This window comes from Marmota marmota, unplaced genomic scaffold (assembly GCF_001458135.2).
Source record: "Marmota marmota marmota unplaced genomic scaffold, marMar, whole genome shotgun sequence".
NCBI classification, from domain to species: Eukaryota; Metazoa; Chordata; class Mammalia; order Rodentia; family Sciuridae; genus Marmota; species Marmota marmota.
This window is the reverse complement of record NW_026000026.1, coordinates 84,758,685-84,780,232: the sequence shown is the minus strand read 5'-3', so window position 1 is coordinate 84,780,232 and position 21,548 is coordinate 84,758,685. Positions and strand designations below refer to the sequence as shown.

At 40.4% G+C, this 21,548-nt stretch overlaps 1 protein-coding gene across 3 annotated transcripts in view; it reads left to right on the top strand.

Annotated features, from left to right (window-relative positions):
- The window catches only part of Megf10 (multiple EGF like domains 10), a 162,440-nt gene that overhangs the window by 126,132 nt on the left and 14,760 nt on the right, over window positions 1-21,548 (top strand). For all 3 annotated transcript variants that reach the window (XM_048811821.1, XM_015486552.2, XM_048811820.1), the window contains 6 exons: window positions 694-857; window positions 3,007-3,109; window positions 13,985-14,131; window positions 15,354-15,488; window positions 16,008-16,136; window positions 19,443-19,571. In XM_048811821.1, coding sequence (XP_048667778.1) covers window positions 694-857; window positions 3,007-3,109; window positions 13,985-14,131; window positions 15,354-15,488; window positions 16,008-16,136; window positions 19,443-19,571 — 807 coding nt within the window. The remainder of the gene's footprint in view (window positions 1-693; window positions 858-3,006; window positions 3,110-13,984; window positions 14,132-15,353; window positions 15,489-16,007; window positions 16,137-19,442; window positions 19,572-21,548) is intronic.

Here is a 21,548-nt window from a genome sequence, read left to right as displayed (position 1 = left end):
GGCTGACCTCAGCAAGCCCCTCATCCCATGTAGGTCTAATGCCTTCATGAATCAATGAAAAGAGGCTTACATTAGATGGTCTCTGAAATTGCTGCCAGCTTTAGAAGTCTGCGAGTCTTTGCTTTGGGCAAGAGTAAACAAGCAGACGTGTGTCTGTGTCCCAAAATTGACTGACCTGGAATCATGACAAGAAATGCAGCCAAGCACAGATTCTGTGTGAGGCCCAGAACGTGTCCATCCGTAGATGGAGCCAGGATCTTGGATACACATTGTTCATGGTTAATGGAAACCCGCTTCAAAGATGGGGTTGTTTTTTGTTTTTTTTTTTCAAGCACAAACTTTCCTCTTCACCCACATAGTTTCTGATCTGAATGAAATTCAGCTTCCACAGTGGGCATCACTGCATGTCGAAGGAGCTCCACTCCATAGCTCTTCTCCAGTGGCTCAGTGGTGCTCCTCCGTGTTGGCATCCTTGATGGCACACACGGCTGTTTGGGTCCTCAGGGGTGCCTTTTGTTCCTTTCTGATGGAGGACTTCTGTAGCAGAGCCATGGCTCTGTATGGCTGGGGCTGGGGTGGAGAGGCACTGTGATGCATCTCCAAGATGTTTCTGGAGGGAAACTTGGCTCGGAAAGTCACCACAAGTCCCTGGTGCCTTTGTTTCCTCATTGCTCTGGCGTTCTTGTTGTGCAGGCTGGCACGGGGTGGACTGCTCCATCAGCTGCCCCAGTGGCACCTGGGGCTATGGCTGTAACTTAACATGCCAGTGTCTCAACGGGGGAGCCTGCAACACCCTGGATGGGACCTGCACGTGTGCACCTGGATGGCACGGGGAGAAATGTGAACTCCCCTGTCAGGTATGCCAGCTCTGCCTGGGAACTCCTGGGAGGAGCCGATGCCAAAGGGTTGTCTTCTATCTGCAGTTTTCCTGATTTAAATTGGCTGAATGTGAACCGACCTTCAGTAATTATTAGAAGAATCAAAGTGTTTGCATTCAAATTGGACACAGGATTGGGAAAAGATAGGAAAGACAATTGGTTAGGTAGGCTTTATGAGAATTCTTTCTTCTTTTCTCTTATCTGCACCCTGTTTTCCCACTCTTACACAAAGAATTTTCTCTGTTTCTTAAAACACTCATCTCTTGGTGGCAGCCAGTTAGCAACACTGGTCAAACACCCAGTGTATGCTTGTCATTCTCCAAATATTTTGTTTGCATTATAATGGAAATACCTTAGCCTTTGGGATGAGAAGTGACAGCGGGGCTGAAAGTGGGTGGTGACTGGTGTCACAGAAATGCTCATTGAAGTGATGAAAGAAGGCTTGGAAAAGGCATGGTTTAATGTAAATATCTATGTAGTTGCAAGAATCTCCTGAGATTTTCCAAGTTCAACACTCACCCACTTCATTCCCTTGACCTACTTTGAAGATGCGCATCATTAGAAATTATATCCACCCCGGCTGACAGAGGGTGCAGATGGGAAGTGTTTTCTGTAGTAACCTGCTGATTTCTTTCTTTCCAAAGCACTTGGCTGGTTCCTTTCCCTGGCTTCCATCACTCTTTCTTCCTGTCACAATTCTTTTCTCCTGAGCCATTAAGCATTCTCTCTGTGGTGTGTGTTCTCTGCCTCCAGGACATCATCAAATGGCAAGATAACAATGTGACCCCTTGAACTGGGCCCCTTGAGAAGGGACTTCCACGGAGGAGGCTCTTCCTTCTCTGGGCTTCCTCCTCATTAAGTCCAACCCACTTCCCAAAGTAGAGAGGATTCCCAGCCTGGGCTTTTCCGTGCCCTACAAAGCCCCAGGACAGAGTTAAGTTAGCTTTGCTGATTCTCAGAACAATAAACAAATAATCAGTACTTGGAACAGGCTGGAAGGTCACCCATGTGGGCTTGTGGACGAAGCAAAGCCCCAGGCACAACCTTGTCTTTTTTTTTTTTTTTTTGTATGTTAGATGCATTAGTAAATTAGAGAAGGCTGATAGTTTAGGGGTTCATAACATGGTAGAGCTAAATCCTATGTAGCTCTATCAAATATTAGTGGGGCCTAAAAAAGGGCTTAGTTTGTTAGTTTAACCAGTTCTAAATAAATGACTATGCCATCTAACACCCAATGACTGTTCATGCTGGTTCTCATGTTCCCCTCTGGTGACAGTGTGTGCCCTCTGTTTTCCTTAGTGCCTGTGTAGTATGGGGAGGTTTGTACCATCTTCCCTCAGTTCCCAGGTATAGAAGTGAAAGAGCAAGGTTTTCCCTATAAATGCAAAACTTTCCATTTTTTCCCCCATAAATGAAATGATCTTGTCCACCAAGAGTCTCATCTCTGATGGGTTTCCCACACCAACACACATTTACAAACCCACCTAACTGCAATGGGAAGAGGAGGAAGGTGTGCCATCACGTCCTTAGGACTTTAAATTAGAATATTTCATGTGGTGTTGACTTTTTATTGGAAAAGAGGATATTAGACAAAAGTAACAAAAGATTTTTATTTTTCTATACCATGCATCTCATTGACAACTTAGAGAAATAAATGTAATGCAATTAGAACTATAGTTATTTTTAATGTTATAGCTTATTTATGTGGGCCAGAGTTCTCCTTTTCTGCTTAAGAAAGGAATGCATTTTAGGGAACACTGAACTATGTTATAAAAATCTTTTTAGGGACAAAGAAAATATTTTTATGAGTTGTGGCTTATGATTTTTTAAAAATTAACCAGCATATTTACATATATTGCACACATGCCCACCAGCATATTGGTAAACTTGGTTTTACCATTCATCTGTCCCAACCGTGATGTCAGTTATCAACCAGAATTTGAAAGATTTTTGAACACTGATGTTCTGGAGCCTACATTCTGGGAACCAAGAAGATCTGGGACTAGGTGATTGTAATGTGCACTTCTGAGAGGTGTTAGGGGAATGGGGTACTGTATACAAAATGTCTGGCCGTGACCCTTTTGCCTCCAGGTTCTCATTGCTGTCTTTGGTGCCTTCTTCCTTGCAGGATGGTACGTATGGGCTCAACTGTGCTGAGCGCTGTGACTGCAGCCATGCAGATGGCTGCCACCCCACCACGGGACATTGCCGTTGCCTCCCTGGATGGTCAGGTGAGAGCCCAGAGTCCTTACTTTGAAGGGGAAACCTGCCAACTTAATGACCTATTCTATTCCTTACTCTTTCAGAGAAATACACAAGTAGACTTTTCAGATAATATAGTAAAATCTTCAATAAGCCAACACATTTGTACTCATAAAATATAATCACTAGGTGTAATTAATCTGCAGCCCCACCCTCGTGCCGTTTTTTTTTTGTTGTTGTTGCTTTGTGCAGGGTCAGTTTTCTTGATCATACATGTAGGTTCCAATTTGTGGAATTTAGGCAACAAGATGGGAGAATGTGAGTTGCTATGAAGAGCTCAGAAGGAACTCTAATGGTATAATTGGGCTTTGAGAGGAAGAAAGGTTGAAATAAACCCTAAGAATATAACTAGGTCAACCTAGTGAGATGAAAATATTAATATTAATAAGGTTACTAGGCAAATACTTAAGTATTCTTTCCTAGAAATAAAAGTCTTAAAAACTTTCTTTTTTTTCACAATTATGTTGGAATAGGGACAAATTTATGATATGGTTGAGTACAAATTTTCTAACCACAGCATGGGAATTTCTCTTTATTTATGTGGCTTCCTGATTTTAGCTAGAAAGTTTATCAAGCTAACAGTGGTCCCAGAAGAAGGATGATGATTTTGCTCATGATCTACAGACTTGTTTGTACATTTAGTGCCATCTTCTGAGTCTGTAAATCATGAGCAAAAACACCGTTCTTCTTCCAGGACCACTTTATATTCCCACCAGCAATGAATGAGGGGTCCAGCTTTTCCACAACCTTACCACATCTGTCTTTTCTATTACAGCCATGTTGGCGGGGGTGCAGGGGTGTCTCATTGTGGATTACTTCTGTGTTTCCCTGATGGCTCATGATGTTGAGGATCTTTCCATGCATTTATTAGCCATCTGGATATCTTCTTTGTAAAAATATTTATTTACATCATTTGCTCATTTTTAATTTTTTTTATTATTGAGTTGAAACAATTCTTTGTATATTTTAGACTAATATTCTTTATTATTTATGATTTGCAAGTGTTTTCTCTTGTGAGGGTGTGTGTGTTTTCACTTTCTCAATGGTGTCCTTTGTATCGGAAAATTTTTAATCTGAGAAAATACATTTTCTCTCTTTTGTAAATTTTGTTGCTTATGCTTTGGTGTCGAATTTAAGAAATCATTGCCTAATCCAAGGTCAAAAAGGTTTGTGGCTTTCTTGTAAAAATTTTGTAGGTGTAGCTTTAGGTTCATTTTGAGTTAGGTTTTTTTTTTTTTTGATGTGATGTGCTGAGGGGATCAAACTTTATTCTTCTATATGTGACATGTGACTATCCAGTTGTCCAAGCACCATTTGTGGAAAAGGCAAATTCTTTCCTCATTGAATCTTCTTGACATCCTTTGTCAAAAATCCCATAAAAAGCACATGAATGTAAGAAGTGTTTTTCTGGATTCTCTATTCTATCCCATTGGTCTATATACTCATCCTTATGCCAGTACCACACTGTTTTGATTACTATAGCTCTTTAGGAAGTTTTAAAATTGAGAAATGTGAGTCCTCTTTTTTTGGGGGGCAGGTACCTGGGATTGAACTCAGGGGCACTCAACCACTGAGCCACATCCCCAGCCCTATTTTTTATTTTATTTAGAGACAGAGTCTCACAGAGTTGCTTAGTGCCTCTCTTTTGCTGAGGCTGGCTTTGAACTCACAATCCTCCTGCCTCAGCCTCCTAAGCTGCTGGGATTATAGGTGTGTGCCATTGTGCCCGGCCCTATAGCTTCTTTTTTTTTTTTATGTTGTTGTTGTTTTTCAGGATTGTTTTGATTCCTTTGAATTTCCATATGAATTTTTGGATCAACATATCAATTTTTACAAAGGATCAAGGTGGAAATTTAGTGGGGATTCAATCTATAGATCAATTTGGGGAGTATTGCAAACTTGGCATATTCAGACTTCAGATACATAAAGGGATATTACAGGCAATCTTTTCAGGGTTATTTGTCAGATCCTTAGGATTTGTTTAGAGTTTCTTTACTTTGTGATAGGAGTAAACTGAGATGAATTGTCATGAGCTTGATTTCTAGTGTCTGAGAGCCACCTTGGGAAAGAGGCCAAGGTTGGTGCCGTGAACTTCATTTTCTGTTGGTAGACCATAGACAGAAGACTTCCTGACCTTATGGTTCCTTCTCGACTTGCAAAACTCTGACTTTACAATATGAAAATTCTACCTTTCAGTTTCTGTTGACTGTCTATTTACCCCATGTTGAAACTGAATCACACCAGGGATTAAACTGGATTTTGTTACCCGGGTTCTTGAAGTTCTCAAATGGACTGACTGGTACTAATTTCTCAATGACCGCCGTTAAGCAAAACAACATTTTGAACTTTCTGGTCATCACCATTCAGAAGTTTTCTAACTGAGAGGCCTCATCATTTGTTTTGGGTCATATGCTACCAAATCCAATTTTGTCTTATGAATATATAGAAGTGTAAGGTATCCTGGAATACCTCATCAGTACTCAGGTGTCCACCTGCTTTGATTTAGACTGAGCCTGTGAAAGGTACACACTAGTAGACATGGGAAAAGCAAGAGATGATTTGGCCTGAAGCCAGGCGGAAAATGTGTTGGTTGCATTCCACAGTCTGGGTCATGGGGTAAGACAAATGATCACATCTGGCCTTAGACCTATCAAGCTCCTGCGGGAATGCAGTGGCTTTGTCACACAACGTAATCTTGTAATCCTCTGTCCATCTGTGACTGGCTTGCTTCTCTAAAAGGCACAGGGCTCTATCTCTTATTGCCCACTGTGTCTTTGCTTCATGGCCTGTGTGTCTTTATTGTTCCTAGGCCAGCTCAGTTGTCCCAGTGCCTCATTTCTTTGGGACCTCTGTGTGGGCTGTTGATGTGCAAACATCTGTCAGTATCTAAGCCTGCATGAGTTTGTCTGCCACACTCACAGAACCCAGTTGGTACAAGCAAACATATGTAGAGGACAATAAAATTCCGAAGCTTCAGAAACACCATTGGACCAAGATTTGGCTTATTTTTCTAAGAGGAAAGAGCAGCTTGTGTGTATTATTTACACAAGACATCATTTTGTTGTCGACACTGGACAGACTCATGACCTTTTGTTGATAAACTTGTCTTCAGTATTTTCCTTGTTAGGACCTTTGTCAATATAGAGAAGGCTTCACTTTTCATCTAGGCACCAGATGGGGCCACACTGTGAACAGAAGCCCAAGGAAGCAAGTAATTCTACTTCCTCTCCTCTGGCTGCCAAGATGGCTCTAGGTGACACATTGAGCATCGCCAGAGAGGGTGGCAGTGTGTGGTATAGCAGCGAGGCCTCTTGAAGAAGTCAGTGAAATTAGCACAGGAGCCTGAGCTCTACCACTGGCCATGTGCAGATGGTGTGAAGTGCTTGTTTCATGATCAGCTGGTTTGGAGCCATGGTAAGGATGAGAGAAATCAACAGGCCTGTGTGGTCATCACCACTCATAGCTTCATCCTGTCATCAACTGAATGTTTTTCTCCTCAAGGACAGTGACCATAGGCTTTTATTTATTTATTTTTTAAGTTTCTTTTATTTCACTATAATTGATAGTCCCTACTCACAAAAAGTCTTCAAAATGTGCTATTATGAAGATAACCAAAACAACAGCTGCATGATACCCCAGCAACTGTTTCCAGAAGAAGATCACCAATTTTTTTGAAAATAAGGATGTGCACTTTTATGATATATGGTTATTTGAAGCCCGAATTTATTAACATTTTTAGCTATTGGGCTATTTTTTTACTGATTTTTAGTTTTTGTACTGAGGATTGGACCCAGTGGTGCTTTACCACTGAGATATATCCCCAGTCTTTTTTTTAATATTTCATTTAAAACAGGGTCTCACTAAGTTTCTGAGGCCTCACTAAGTCGCACAGACTGGCCTTGAACTTGTGATCCTCTGCCTCAGCCTCCTGAGCCACTGGGATTACAGGCCTGTGCCCCTGCTCTTGGCCCCAACAGACTATTTTTGTCTCTTTTTTTAAAGAGGCAGACTGCAGTAGAAAAACAGGGGAAAAGGAAATAATGTCAAGGATATAGGCTATGTCCTGAAATCCTCCTATACCATTGCTACCCACACACACACACATTCCACATGCACACATACACATAACATACCATGTGTAAGCACACATACATACACACTGCTATAAAATGAGACTGGCTTTTCCAAAGTCATTCTGAAATTCTACTTGTCAATATTAGTTTTATATAGATAGATATATAAATGTATATGTGTATTCCTAAAGTAATGGATTGATACGCTCTATAAAGTATTTCCTGAAAGTGATAGAAATACATTCAGTCAGACAGAACACCTATTTGCTGAGTATTACAGCTAATCATGATTTCATTCCAGCTGTCTGGGGACACGTGTAATCTGTAGCCTGGTCTCCAGTTCTGGCTAAGATCACCATCACCTGGGAACTCTTTTCACTTGCATATTCTCAGTCACCACCTCACACCAACTGAGTGAGAATTTGTGGGGTGGGAGAGAGGAGGAGATAAAAGGGGAGGAGGATGGAGCCCCTACAGGTACAATTTTGTACAAATTTGGAAACAACTTGGAAATCCCTCAGGATGTACTCTTTAGCATAGGGGATGAGGGCTGGATGTCTGCCTGATTTAGCTCCTTGGCTGGGTTCTTCTGCTGCATACAACCTGCACATCCTTACTTGACAGCCCAGTCTGTCATGTTAAAAGTCACCCGGTAGCCTAGGCAGTACAGTTCCAAGTATGCAGAGTGGATTTGCTGCTCCTTGTTATTATAATTATTGAAGAACTTGGGGTGCAGGGGGCATTTCTTTGACACAAGCAAAACCAACGGTAAAGAGAAGGTTTCAGTATGCATTTACACTAGAATAAAAGTTGAATTCTGAACTGTCAGAAAAGAGGTCAGGACACCAAAGCGACCTCTTGGTCTCTTGGGAATGAGAGACTAGCAAGGCAGGGTATCATGCTAAGGAGGGGAATGGAGAATAGCATAAGAGTGGGGTGCTCAAGCCCAGTTAGGAAGAGGAGAATTGGGAGCAGCAGTCCCTGAACAAAGTTGAGAAGAATCCAGCTTCCTCACTCTTCCCAGCAAGCAGAAGACTTGTTGTGGTCCAGCCCTCTTTGCAGCTCTCCTTTCCAAGTGTCCCCAATCACCACAAGTAAACTGCTGCTTCAGGGACTGATTTGTCCCCAAGATCTCCCACGAGGCTAGTGATACCTGAATTGTTACAATAAGGGAAGACCTCCCTTCCTCTGTCCAGTGTCACATACCTGCAAATCCAAGTTGGAGGCAATAACATTATCAAGGGTTAATGAGCATGCACCCAGTCAGCCACAGTGAAAAGGACTCACTATCTGACCCTTTTGGGCACCCAGTGGTGAATAGTATGTCTGCTGGTGTCTGTGTGATTTTAGGAGAGGAAGTCATATTAAAGCAGAAGTTTGAGTCCCTGAAGTGATGATAGAAGGAGATGCTCATCCCCTGCACCCCACACCTAAAGGAAAGAGGCTGTGGAAAAAAATCCAAAGCTTCCTGATGGCTCCAGCTGCCCAGCAGTCCACTCTGTGCCATTTTATCTGGGCCCAGACACAGACAGGCAGTACTCTCCAGTGCTCTGGTCTTGCATCTACATATGCAGACATCGCTAACTTATATGACTAAGACTTTATCTCAGCTTGGTTACCTATGTGAAGAAATACTGTTTTAGTGGATCTTTAAAATCCATAGTTATCCAATTGTCTTGAAGTTCTCTGCCACCATACTGTGTGGGGGCTGGGAATGGGAGATGGAGGTTGTCAATCCCCATCCTGCACAAAGCTCACCTTCTACCAGGGCAGACACTACAGATAGAGGTGGAGACAGGGTGAATCACTTCTCATGCCACAGAAAAGCAGAAAAAGTGTTACGTCTAAATGCTAGAGTACTTCCCTTCTACAGTTATCAAACGCAATTATTATTAACACATCTCTCCCTTTAATATATGTTTAAAAGTTTTTTGGCCGGGATCAACACCCCAAATATTTCAATACTGGCCTAGGGAATATAAACAATTAAGCAATATAAAAAATATAAACAATTAAGGACTGGGGGTTGTATGTCTAAGAGGGGAAATAATGACACCCCAGATGATCTATTTACTGCATTCATACCATAAGCAATGCCTGCTGAATGCTGGTTTCACATTGAGGCCCCCCCAGCATAATGCATCAGGCATTAAATGCACGGACATTTCTTTAGAGCTGCTTAGCCGAAGTTTATCATGATCACTCAGCCATCGCCTAGCAACTCATGAGGGCTATCAAAGAGCTCTTTGTCCTCAGTCCTGGCAAAAACAGTTCCTCACAGATCTCCTTATCAGCATTGGAACATTTATCAGGGAAAAAAAGATGCTTCTATTGAACCATAGGTCTCCACAAATTTAAAGCTACCCCCTTCCTTGTTTGCTGCTTCTTCTAAATATTTTGGGAAGTTATTTCCTAAGGTAATTAGTGTTAATGTTTTTGTAAAAAAAACATTCCAAGGAAATTTTGTTAAGGTATCTCATAATTTTTCATTGCTCTAATCTGGTTCAACATGAAAAACACACAGGCCTGAGCTCCTGGAAGCTTATCTACTCAAAAACAAGGAGGTCAGCCATTTCTACCTCCATAGCTGGAAAGGGCGACCACTTAGGTACTTACCCTGGAAGACGTTGGGCTTCCTGATTTGAATAAAAACTTCTTGAGGGAAGCAAAACATGCTGTGTTTGCTCCCCCAATTGGAAAGGAGTCCTGAATATCACGTAGAGAAGAGGAACTGGGCTTATTGATCGATTCAAATATTAATGTAACACAATCCATGTACAGGCACCAACCTCTCTTACAGAGTTCTCAGATCCCCTCTGCACACCATCTTCTGCCCTCCTATAAAACACAAATGTAGTTACGCTCTATCCTTCTTAAAAATTGTTCTTTTGGTAACACCAGGAGGAGGCTCACAGTCCACAGCATGGCATTCTTAGTTTCCCTCAATGTGGCCGTGGCCTGACTGCTCACCCACCTCACCTGCTCTTCCCAGCCCCTGAGTTTCAGTTGAAATTTGCAATTCCTAAAGGTTAGATACATCCTTCTTTGGGCATCTGAGCCGACTCTCTATTCCCTTAACCCAGAGCCCTCTTCCCACTTTGACAAGCCACCTCCTTCCCTGGCCATTGTCCCTAGACAAAGCTAGATGTCTCTGATCTGTGGCCATTATTGCCCTGGAGTTACTGTTCCTAAAGAACGTCTCACCAGCAAGCCAGCATCTGGTTGGACTTCTTGAATATTTATTAACTTAAATTCTATTCTCCATCTTTGGTAATCAAGGAAACAAAAAGATGTATTATAAGACTTTAGCAAAATTGGCCAAAAATAAGATGAGACCCATAGAAATGATTAAGGAATAAGAGACACACGTACACACAGAACCAAACTTTATGGTTAAAACAGACTTACAACTATTTATCCTGGAATACAATTCACCGCTGCATTGTCCTGACATGGAGGTCAAATCAGCAGCCTTATACTTAGGTGTATTGTAGAGAAGCACTTACCAAAGACTCCACCATGAAACCTCATCACTGGAAATTCCACAATTAGATATTTATTTCCTAGGCTCCTAAAATGTGTGCTCTCTTAAAATATTCATATTCTCCAGACCAGGCACACCTCAGCAATAATAGATTTATCTTGTCCTTCCCAGACCATAAATGGAAGGCAAGGTGGCAGAGGCAGGGAGGGACCATGGGGGAGGAGTAGCTGTGGGAGAAAGGATGAGGAAGAAGTCGGCTTTCCATCTTTTGCTGGACTTGACCCCTGGAGAGACATACCTGATATTTGTTTTCAAAGAAATTAAGCATTAATATCTGCAAAATGATGACTTATTTTTACTGATGCTAGATTAAAAGGGTTTGAATTTTTAAGAAGTGTTTGATAGTAGAATGTTTATAATTTATATCCAAAGGAAAGATTTATTTGCAGTCTAAAAATAAAAGTTATTTAAAAGTAAGCTTGGTTCTGGCTGAAATATGCTGATATGATTGGAGGCTGAAGGTTGATAGATGACCCCTAGAATTGAGTCTCTGGGAAAGAAATGATGGGTAAATCACTGAGACAAGCTTACCTTTGCAATAGATCTCCTTGCCTTGTTGCTTATATGGAAATTACCTTGATAAAGTTGATTATGACTGATGATTATGCTAACTAGCTGGACAAACCTCTTAAGGGAAGAGGAAGCAGATATGAGATAAAGCATCACTTTATTCAGAGTGCCAATCTGGCCTATTGTCATTTTTCCTAACATGCTCTGACTGAGAGTGTGCTAAGCTGTGTGTGAATCATGATGTCTATAATGTAAAAGAGCAGCAGATGCCTTTGACCAACAATGTACTCTACCCCATAAGAATGGAATGTGTAAGTAATGATTTGGCAAGTAGTAGATAAACTAAATGGCTAAATCTCAATCTCCCAAATGCCACTCCACCAAAAAAGTATCAAAAATCAGTACTAATTTTCAGGATTATTATCAGATTAACTGGATAATCACTTAACTTCTATATCTTCAAACTTATTTTTTTCTTTTTAAAAAATTAATTTGTTCTTTTAGCTATACATGACAGTAGAATGTATTTTGACATATCATACATATATGAAGTATAACTTCCATTTTTTGTGGTTGTACATGATGTGGAGTTAAACTGGTCATGTATTCATATAAGAATATAGGAAAGTTATGTCCAATTCAGTCTTTCCTATTCCCATCCTCCTTTCCCTACTTCAGTTTACTGTGAATTAGCATCTGCATATCAGAACATTTGGCCTTTGGCTTTTTGGGATTGGCTTATTTCACTTAGTATAACAGTCTCTAGTTCCATCCATTTAATGGAAATGCCATAATTTCATTCTTCTTTAAGGCTGAGTAGTATTCCATTGTGTATATATACCACATTTTCTTTAACCATTCATCTATTGAAGGGCACCTAGGTTAATTCCATAGCTTGGCTATTGTGAATTGAGCTGTTATAAATTTTGATGTGGCAGCATCATTATACTTCTTTAAACTTTTTACTGAGATTTCCCTTAATGATTCCAGACTAAAATGCTCAGAGTTGTCTGAATCTCTGTGATGCAGTTGTCTCCATCTTAGCTGTTGTTAAACAGGAGCCTGGTTATAGTCAGAGGTTAGGACCTGAATTCCTGGAACTGAGAATAAAGCACAGACAGGTTAGACCTGTTGGTACTTTCTTTACATTCACAAAACAAAGTTTAGGTTTGCAGCTTCCTTATGAAGTGGACTATCACTCAGTGTATTTGGTGCTTCTGCTAGAATGAATGGCTTAAGATCCCATTGCTGGTGTATCATATTTGGAGAGGGTAGAGTTTGCAGTTCCCTCACAGCTTTCTCAAAGAGACTTGAAAGATAATATATTTTTTGAACATGAGGGAAAAATAACCCAGTGGGCCCAGATCACATATTTTATTTTATGGGGAACATTTAAATCCCAATCAGCTTTACAAAGGGACCCGGTCTCCTTTCTTCAGCCAGCATTCCAAGCTGAAATGAAGTCTATTGTTGATTCAAGTTAGACACAACGAGGTCTGTGCGCTTTCATGCCTACTTAACAGACTTTACCACGTGGGAGACTTTCAGAAGGAGCAAAGCAGGAACAGTAAAAAGTGGGAAACTATTATTTAGAAGAAATGGCTGTGTACCAACTAGCAGCACCCACTTTGGAGTGTTGGAGTGCTCCGTGTTAAGGTTCTGGCCACAATGACAAATTCTCTTAATTGCTTTTGAAGCAAAAACCGGAATGCAGAACATGGCCTGCTCAGCACCCTTAGAGCTGATCGTGTTCTGGAATCCTGGAGGGTGTGCGTGCTTGTTCTTACCGTGTTTCCCTTTGGTCTGAGGCCAGCAGTCCCCAGTTCACTACTAATTGTAACTCATTGCCTTTCAATGGGAAGGGCATTTCTCTGAGTTGTGGAGAATTCTGACTTAAAAAAAAAAAAGAGAGAGACCCTAGTTTTACTTCAAATGCAATCTTATGAGAGACTTCCATGTACTTCAAATAAAACCAGTTTTATTCTCCTTTTTGAAATCTTGGTTTTCCTTGATATTTCCTTTGGACGTCTGTATATTCATTCATGACTGGTGCTGAAGTTTTTCTATTTCCAAAACAAGAGTTCAACATCTGTGGCCATTTCATAATTATCAATAGCTTAGCCAATAGCTATAAATAATAATTGTGAAAATGTGAAACTTTGCCTCTACTCAATGTGAGATTAAATTTTTAAAGAGGAATTTGGTGAAAAGTGTTAGGTATTTTTTCTAACAAAAGTAGATTGTTCTGCACAATCTATCCACAAAATATTTTAAGACCATGTTTATTTGTTTACTCCACAATAGGGTTTTCTCGAGGTAGAACAATCTAGCTACTGTGTGCTGTGCCTTATCATTGTACACTTTGTTCATGTCTCCGTGAAAACAAAAAATGGGGGAAAGAAGGAAATCAATAGTATTTTTGATAAATTTTACCTTCAATAGACAGAGCCCTGGGCTTCCCTGTTTCTCCTTCCTATTAAAGAAGAAAAGTCGATAAAGCAAAGGTGTTTTATTCCTTCCTTGTGACTGCATAGAGAAGACTTCTGGGTGTTATTTTAACATTGGATGTTTCTGTGTTTGGGTGTTGATAAGATGATAATCTGTTGCCCAGGATACTCAGTTTTAATACTGTGCACTTAGTCCTCCTCTTTAATTAGCGTCTGCAGAAGCCCCCACGTGGTCTCTCCCTCAGCCCTGCCCACTGTGCGTTGTTTCAGGTGTACACTGTGATAGCGTGTGTGCTGAGGGACGCTGGGGTCCCAACTGCTCCCTGCCTTGCTACTGTAAAAACGGGGCTTCGTGCTCCCCAGATGACGGCATCTGTGAGTGTGCGCCAGGATTCCGAGGTACCACTTGTCAGCGAAGTAAGTGTCTCATTAGAGGGATAATTTCCATCTGTCCTTCCCTGGGCACTAGATACAAAATAATGACCTCTCTTTCTCCTCTCAGTGTATAGTGATGTTCTGTTGCAGCCAAGGGCAGAGGAGGGTGTAATAGTCTCCTCTCCTTTGCAGAACTGTCCCCAATAAAACTTTCCCATAACTTTATTCTCTTCACCCTTCAGGACTAACCTAACAGATGGGGCTTTAACCATTTCTTCCCAGTCATGATTTCATTGCCACATTGGCACCAGAAACCGGATATGATTCTTGATTTTTTTTTTCCTGAGAGCTTGCAAATGGTGTTCCAGAAATCCACTGACCTGTAAATATTTTATTCAGCAATTTGGCATTGGCCTTACCTCAATTACCAGAAGTCAACATCAGCCAAACCTTGAGGCAAATCATACATCTGCTAGTAATCTTAACGTCAGGGTTACGGGGAAAAGAGAATTGCAAAGTTAAAAATTGGGACTGTTGACATTGGTTGATAGAGTTTTTGAGTTAGGAAACGATCTATAAAATTTTACTATATTTACTAATTTTTAAGTTAAGAATTGATCTATAACATTTTACTACATCTTTTAGTAAAGGTTATCAGGAAAGAATCTATACCTAATTAGAAGATACACTGTTCTAACATTTTAAGTTTCTTCTTTTGTTACCATTAAGAGTCCATGCAGTTACCCTCTGTTTAAATCTGATTAAAGCCTTGGGAAGCACCTAAGAATGTAGCATTTTGCTTACTTGATTTCCAGTATGATCATGGACCTGGGTCATTCTGAGGAGGAAAGATCTAATTTTATCTATAGATCTATGTATTACCAATACTGATTCCTAAAGAATAAAAGGATCAGCAGCTTATTTAGAACTTACTAGTATCTAATTTTTTTCATTTCTTTATTTGTTCAACAAAAATTATTTGTGTCCCTGCTCCCTGCCCATCCTGGAACTAATGATAGAAAATAAATAGAAAAATAAAAAGGACTAAGACATTCGCTTGCCCTGGAGCAATTCAATTTATTGGCTTCTTTTCCTTACTCAAAAGTTACATCATTCTTGTCCTTGTTCTTGTTTTATACTTGGAAAATTCTCAATATCATTGTTTCATTGAAGTTTTTAAACCTCAAAGTCTTTAACTAGCTCCTGATGTAGAATATGAGGTAAATGCATCTCAGAAAGGTAACTATTTCTATTGTGTTTTCAGTCTGCTCCCCTGGTTTTTACGGGCATCGCTGCAGCCAGACATGTCCTCAGTGTGTCCACAGTAGCGGGCCATGCCACCACATCACAGGCCTCTGTGACTGTTTGCCTGGCTTCACGGGTGCCCTCTGCAATGAAGGTGAGGCATGGAGGTTTTGGAAAGAGATGCGTGGAGCTGAGCAAGCCCCATACTCTGTTCTCAGACTTCCTGAAGGATATCGTTGCAGCTGTCAGCCATTGAAGCCCTCTAGGATGCGGTGTCTGCAGCTTCTGAAATGCCTTGGAGCTTTGGAAACATGGGCTTGCCATGCCAGACAAAGCTCTTTATTCTCTGAACTATACTACTCTTCAGTTTTAATTGGAAACATCCTCCCATGAAAAATCAATATGAGGAAGGATGTTGACTCCCTGAGAAGCCATGAAGTCAGATTTCTAGAAATCAGATGAGGTCTCCTGGTTCGTGATGCCTTAATGAGAGTCTTTGGCTCATGTGTTTGTAAAAACAAGCCCATTCAAGATGAGGGATGCTGGCTAGCAGAGGCAGCTACTAAATGGGCAACTGGGTTGGTGACCTTTGAAGTCGTTTCTTGTCCTTAAGGGCTTAGGATTCTGTGAGATGGGTTGTGATGTGAATTACTAACATGTGGCTTTTTCACAGTGTGTCCCAGTGGCAGATTTGGGAAGAATTGTGCAGGGATTTGTACTTGCACCAACAACGGTACCTGCAACCCCATTGACAGGTCTTGTCAGTGCTACCCAGGTTGGATTGGCAGTGATTGCTCTCAACGTAAGTCTGGTTGGAGAACAGCTGATTACCCATTGTTTGTTTTCAGGTGCCTTAGAATTTACTTATGAGTGTTTGTACAATCAGGAAAGAATATGTGACCAGTTATAAAATGCATTCTAGTTTTTGAATTCCTTTCTTCCCATTAAGAATTCTCTGCAATGATTCTATATCTAAATCCAAATGATGTCTTGGAGAAAACCTAAATATGTAATAATTTACCTATTTGCTTTTCAATGACTCACTATCCATTGATTTTTTTTTAAAAAAAAAATAAGCGTGTTTAGAAGTCTATCTCTTTATTTTGTTTTTATATGGAGAGTTAATTATGGGCACATGAAGAAGAATTTAAAAGAGGTGAACCTTAGAAACCTGTTGGGCTTGTGAGCAGACCACCCACCTCACTGCAGCTCATATGCTCAATTTCACCTTTGCTACCCCTACCCCCTCACCCTACCCCATACCACTGTATTTCAGACAGGGATTGTGTGACCCTAGGAGGAACTGTGTAGATGACTTTTAGATCATCAATGTCATGAAAATGTGCCATTGACCATAAATGGTTAATGCTTTGAAAGGGTCAGTGCAACTTTTAGTTCTCAACTTTTGACCAAGGATAACATTCGTGCAGCTGTACTCTGATTCCATTCACTATAAATTTCATAGCACATACTCAGTTTATGTTGAACCCACTCACCATGCACATAAAGCAAATCAAACAATGACTAGGTACTGATTTTACATGGTGGTTTTTTGGCTACTTATTTCAGACTCTGTGGTTATTATCTGCAAATATTAATTGATGAGCAATATATTTTGTCTGAAGATTTTCTTCTCAATGTTGTTTTTTGCCCTGAGTAGGGCAGGCTGTTCCCATTTCTGAGGAGTAAGGAGGCAAAGCCCACTGTAGCTCTTTGGTGAAGTGTTATCAGATATAACTCCTTGGTGTGTGCTTCACTGTTTGTGGGGGGGAGCACTTCAGAAGTAACAGCAGACTATTCAAATCTACATTTAAAATCTATCATCAGTTGCAGGAATCCAACTCAGAATGACACAGGGACGGGTAGAGGAACAGATATTGAAACTGAATGACACAGTTAGGGAGAAAAACAAGCCCCAATATCATTGCCATTGCGTGATGGGTATACTGTGCTTCATTTAGAGTACTCTTTATTTTGGAAGTTGGTCACTTCCTCATTTGGAGGAGGAATGTGCTAGAGGGAACAAAAATGGGAACACCACTATGAATGGAGACAATCGTGTCTCCTGTTCCCATAATCACTCTAGAGGATGCTGATTTATTTGGCAAAAGCCTTTGCTTCTCATGGGGATCATTGACTTCATTGATTCCCTTATGGACTCTGTGGAACCATCTAATATTTCTTCTTGGATGATTTTCAACCTGTCTAGAAAGAGAAAAGTCCACACAGTGAAAACAGAGACTTTGAAAAATTAAAGGGATGCATTTAAAGGGACAGGTGTCCTTGGTAAAATGATTTTTTTTCAAGCCCTATCTCTCCATTTACTTTTTAAAATATAAAAATTCTGATTCTTATTCCCATTCTCTGATCACAACCACTATAGGGAGTAAAGCCTAATGCAAGTAGTTTACCTTAAAAAAAATCTATTATGAGGGCTGGGGTTGTGGCTCAGCTGTAGAGCCCTTGCCTAGGACATGCAAGGTGCTGGGTTTGATCCTCAGCACCACATAAAAATAAGTAAATACAATAAAGGTATTGTGTCTGACTACAACTAAAAAATTTTTAAAATCTATTATGAACATAAAAGGGTTTACAAAAAATGTATTAAGTATTATCTAAGGAATCAGTTATTTCAGGTAAAGAATGCTGCATCAAATGTCAGATGAGCTACAGGCTTAATCATTTCCACCCTGAGTTTTTCTGTGGCCTTAGAAGAAAAGAACTGTATTAACCAAACAAATAGTGGATATTATTATTAATTTGTGTGACCTTGGATAAGTCACTATTAACTTTATTAGACCTTAGTCTAACCCTCTGTAAAATAAGAAAGTGTTGTCCTCAAAAATCTACTCTAGTATTCACACTAGATCTTGAGGATCAGCCATGAAATTTTTCCCTTACTCTTGAACACAAATGCACAAATGATTTACACAATTATGGGAGGTTTTTTTTTTTTTCATTTAAAATTGCTTCAGACTATTTATTGTTTTTATTGGTCCATATTCCCTATGGAGTAGCCCTATATAAATTACATGTAATCCTTGTAAGAAATTATGTTCCTGAAGCATTTGTATGAATAAAAATCTGGGGGGATGTAAATCAAATTATTTTACCTCATAATCTTCCATTATCTGACTTATTGATTGCTGTTCCATTGGCAGTGACCCCTAATGATTCTGAGTTATTATTTTCTGCTTCTTCCAGTTAAGAGTTTAATTGCAGCCTTAGGGTAGAAAACCAGCCTATAGCCACAACCCTGGAATACACTGACAAATGCAGGATTTCGAAGTCAGAGACATGCATTGCATGACCTGGGGGTCTCCAAGTCAAACATTCCCCATCTGGTCTCTGCTGGAATGGCCTCTCCTTGGACAGGCTTCTCTTAAAGAAGTAACTCCCAACCTTCTTGTCCTCCTTACAATTTTATTTCCTTCATAACGCTTACCATCATTTTTTTTTTTCAGTTGGTTGAGTAATGGGCTGATTTGCTGCCTCCTCTACTCAAATATAAGCATCCAGAGGGTGGTTTGCCTTGGACTTGGTCTTGTGCTCTGCTATCTCCCTGTGCCCAGAACAGTCTTGCCACATAATAGATGTGGAATATGTGTTTGTTTAATAACTGAATCTGTAAATTTGAGATGATTCTTGCCATCACTACATTCTGTGGTTTTGAATGAATGTGTCTGTCAGGAATGATGGTCATGGCTACAGTCAGCATTGCCTTTTGAGTCTTAGTGCAGAATTTGGACCTTCTTCACTAAATTGTGAAAGTTTTTTTTTTTTTTGGTGGGGAGGAGTACTGGAGATTGAACCCAGTATGCTTTACCACTGAGTCACATCCACAGCTCTTTTTATTTTTTTATTTTGAGATAGTGTCTTGCTAAGTTGTTAAGGCTGACCTCAAACTTTCGATCCTCCTGCCTCAGCCTCCCAAGTTACTAGGATAAGCCACCATGTACAACTAAATTGTGAGTTTAACATGTTATTTTAGTCCTCTGTATACCTCTAATTTCCACATATGAGGAACTGTGCAGGGGTGAATGGAATTCCTTCTGCTTGGTGCTGGTCTCAACTCTAACATGCCTCTCTATGCTTTTTATGGTTTTAGCATGTCCACCTGCTCACTGGGGCCCAAACTGCATCCACACTTGCAACTGCCACAACGGGGCTTTCTGCAGTGCCTATGATGGGGAATGTAAATGCACTCCTGGCTGGACGGGACTCTACTGCACTCAGAGTAAGCAAGGAGCCTTCTGAGGCCCACTAAGGGGAGCCATATTCAGGAGTAAACAGCCTCACCCTTTGTACCACCTAAGCTCACCAAGGGTCTCTTCATGGAATACTTCATCTTCCCAATGACCTCTAGATATCTGAATTTCTCTAAGCAGTTAAGAGATACCACTTTCCAAGTATTCTGTCTCTAGGTTATATCAGGACATCAGGTAGAATAATGCTATGTGGAATGGTATATACTTTCTTTCTCTTTTCTCCTTCAGCCAGACCCTATTTATATCGTGCAAATTCCCTATCACTTATTCTAATAGTGCATGCCAGGGTAAGTGATAAGAAGTTAGAAAGTTAGGGAAGACAACCAGCCTCACTTCCTAACTTACTTTGTGCCATTGGAGAAGAGGGAATTCAGTAGTTCTTAAACTTTAGTGAGATTCACAGTTGCTCAAAGGAGTGGGCAAATAGCATTCTGGTCTCTCCCCCAGAGTGAATGGTTCAGTAGGTCTGTGCTGGGATCTGAGAATTTGCCTGTCTGCTGACTGGTGATAGTGCCATTCCAAGACCATTATTTTGAGGACACTGTTCTAGATCTTTTTCACATTCAGTGTCCTATACTGTCCTAGCCATTTTTTCTTCCATGAGACTTTTTAGCATCTATTTTAGTGAGCTTTGTGACACTGTGACCAAAATACCTGACAAGAACACCTTAAAAAAGGAAATGTTTATTTTGGTTCACAATTTCAGAGGTTCAATCTATGGCTGGCCAACTCCATAGCTCTGGGCCTGAGGTAAGGAAGAAAACATCATGGCAGAAGGGCATGGCGGAGGAAAGCAACTCAGGACATGGCACCAGGAAGCAGAGAGAGCTCCACTCACCAGGGACAAAGGCCCCAAAGGCACAGTCCTAGTGATCTACCTCCTCCAGCTACACCCTACCTGCCTACAGTTACCACCCAATTAATCCATATCAGTGGATTAATCCACTGATTAGTCATAATACTCATAAGCTAATGATTTTGCCTCTGAATTTCATTGTCTTACACATGAACTTTTGAGGGATACCACATATCAACACCATAACAGCATAATCGACTATTCTGTACAAAGTGTTCCATAGCTGAGAATCATTGGAAAAAACTTTGTTTTGCCTTATTATTTTCAATGGAATGAAGGAGACAAGAGAGGAACATTATTACTTTATAATTATAGTTTTATAGTTATTATTAATAACATATGATTTAAAATTCCAGCAATGAACTGAGGAGGAAAGACAGGTCAGAAATTGGGCGATTCTTATTTAATACTAATTAGTGAACATAATTAGACAGTAGTCTGAACAAGACTTTTCAAATTTTCTAGAAGGGAGAGTAGCCATTTAACCAAGATTTGAAAGGGATAAATGGCAAGGAAAGAGGTTGTCCCAAGCATATTCTCCAGAGATTGTACATCTATATTTTTGAATTCCTTAAAGTACTTATACGGTATAATTTATAATTCTAAAAATTGGGGTCTGCTTCAAACAGAGGACCTTTTTACGTGGACATAACGTGATATATTGGGAGCCCCATAGGATCTAGAGACAGACCTCCCTGTGTTTGTATCATGGTCCTGCTATTCTGCCATTTGCTACCTATGTGACAGAATACTTGGGACTTGGTTCTTATTGTAAGATGGGAACATCATCCCTGCATTTCTGGGCTGCTGTAAACATTAAGTGAGAGAATTTGTTAAAAGAATCTAGTACATAGTAGGTGCTAAATAAACACATGACACTGGGGAATGTCTCACAGGCTGGCACCTGTGTGCTGTCTCTGTTCTTGAAAGTCAGGCTTTCATTAGGTCTCACCATAAGAAAACAGGAAAATAAAAGGCAGATGTAACTTTTGGAAACAGCCATTGAATCAGCCTGTACTGAAGCATCTTGTGTGTCAGAGAGCCCCCAAACCTCCTGCAGGGCAGCTGCCAGCCCATGTGAGCCAACAGA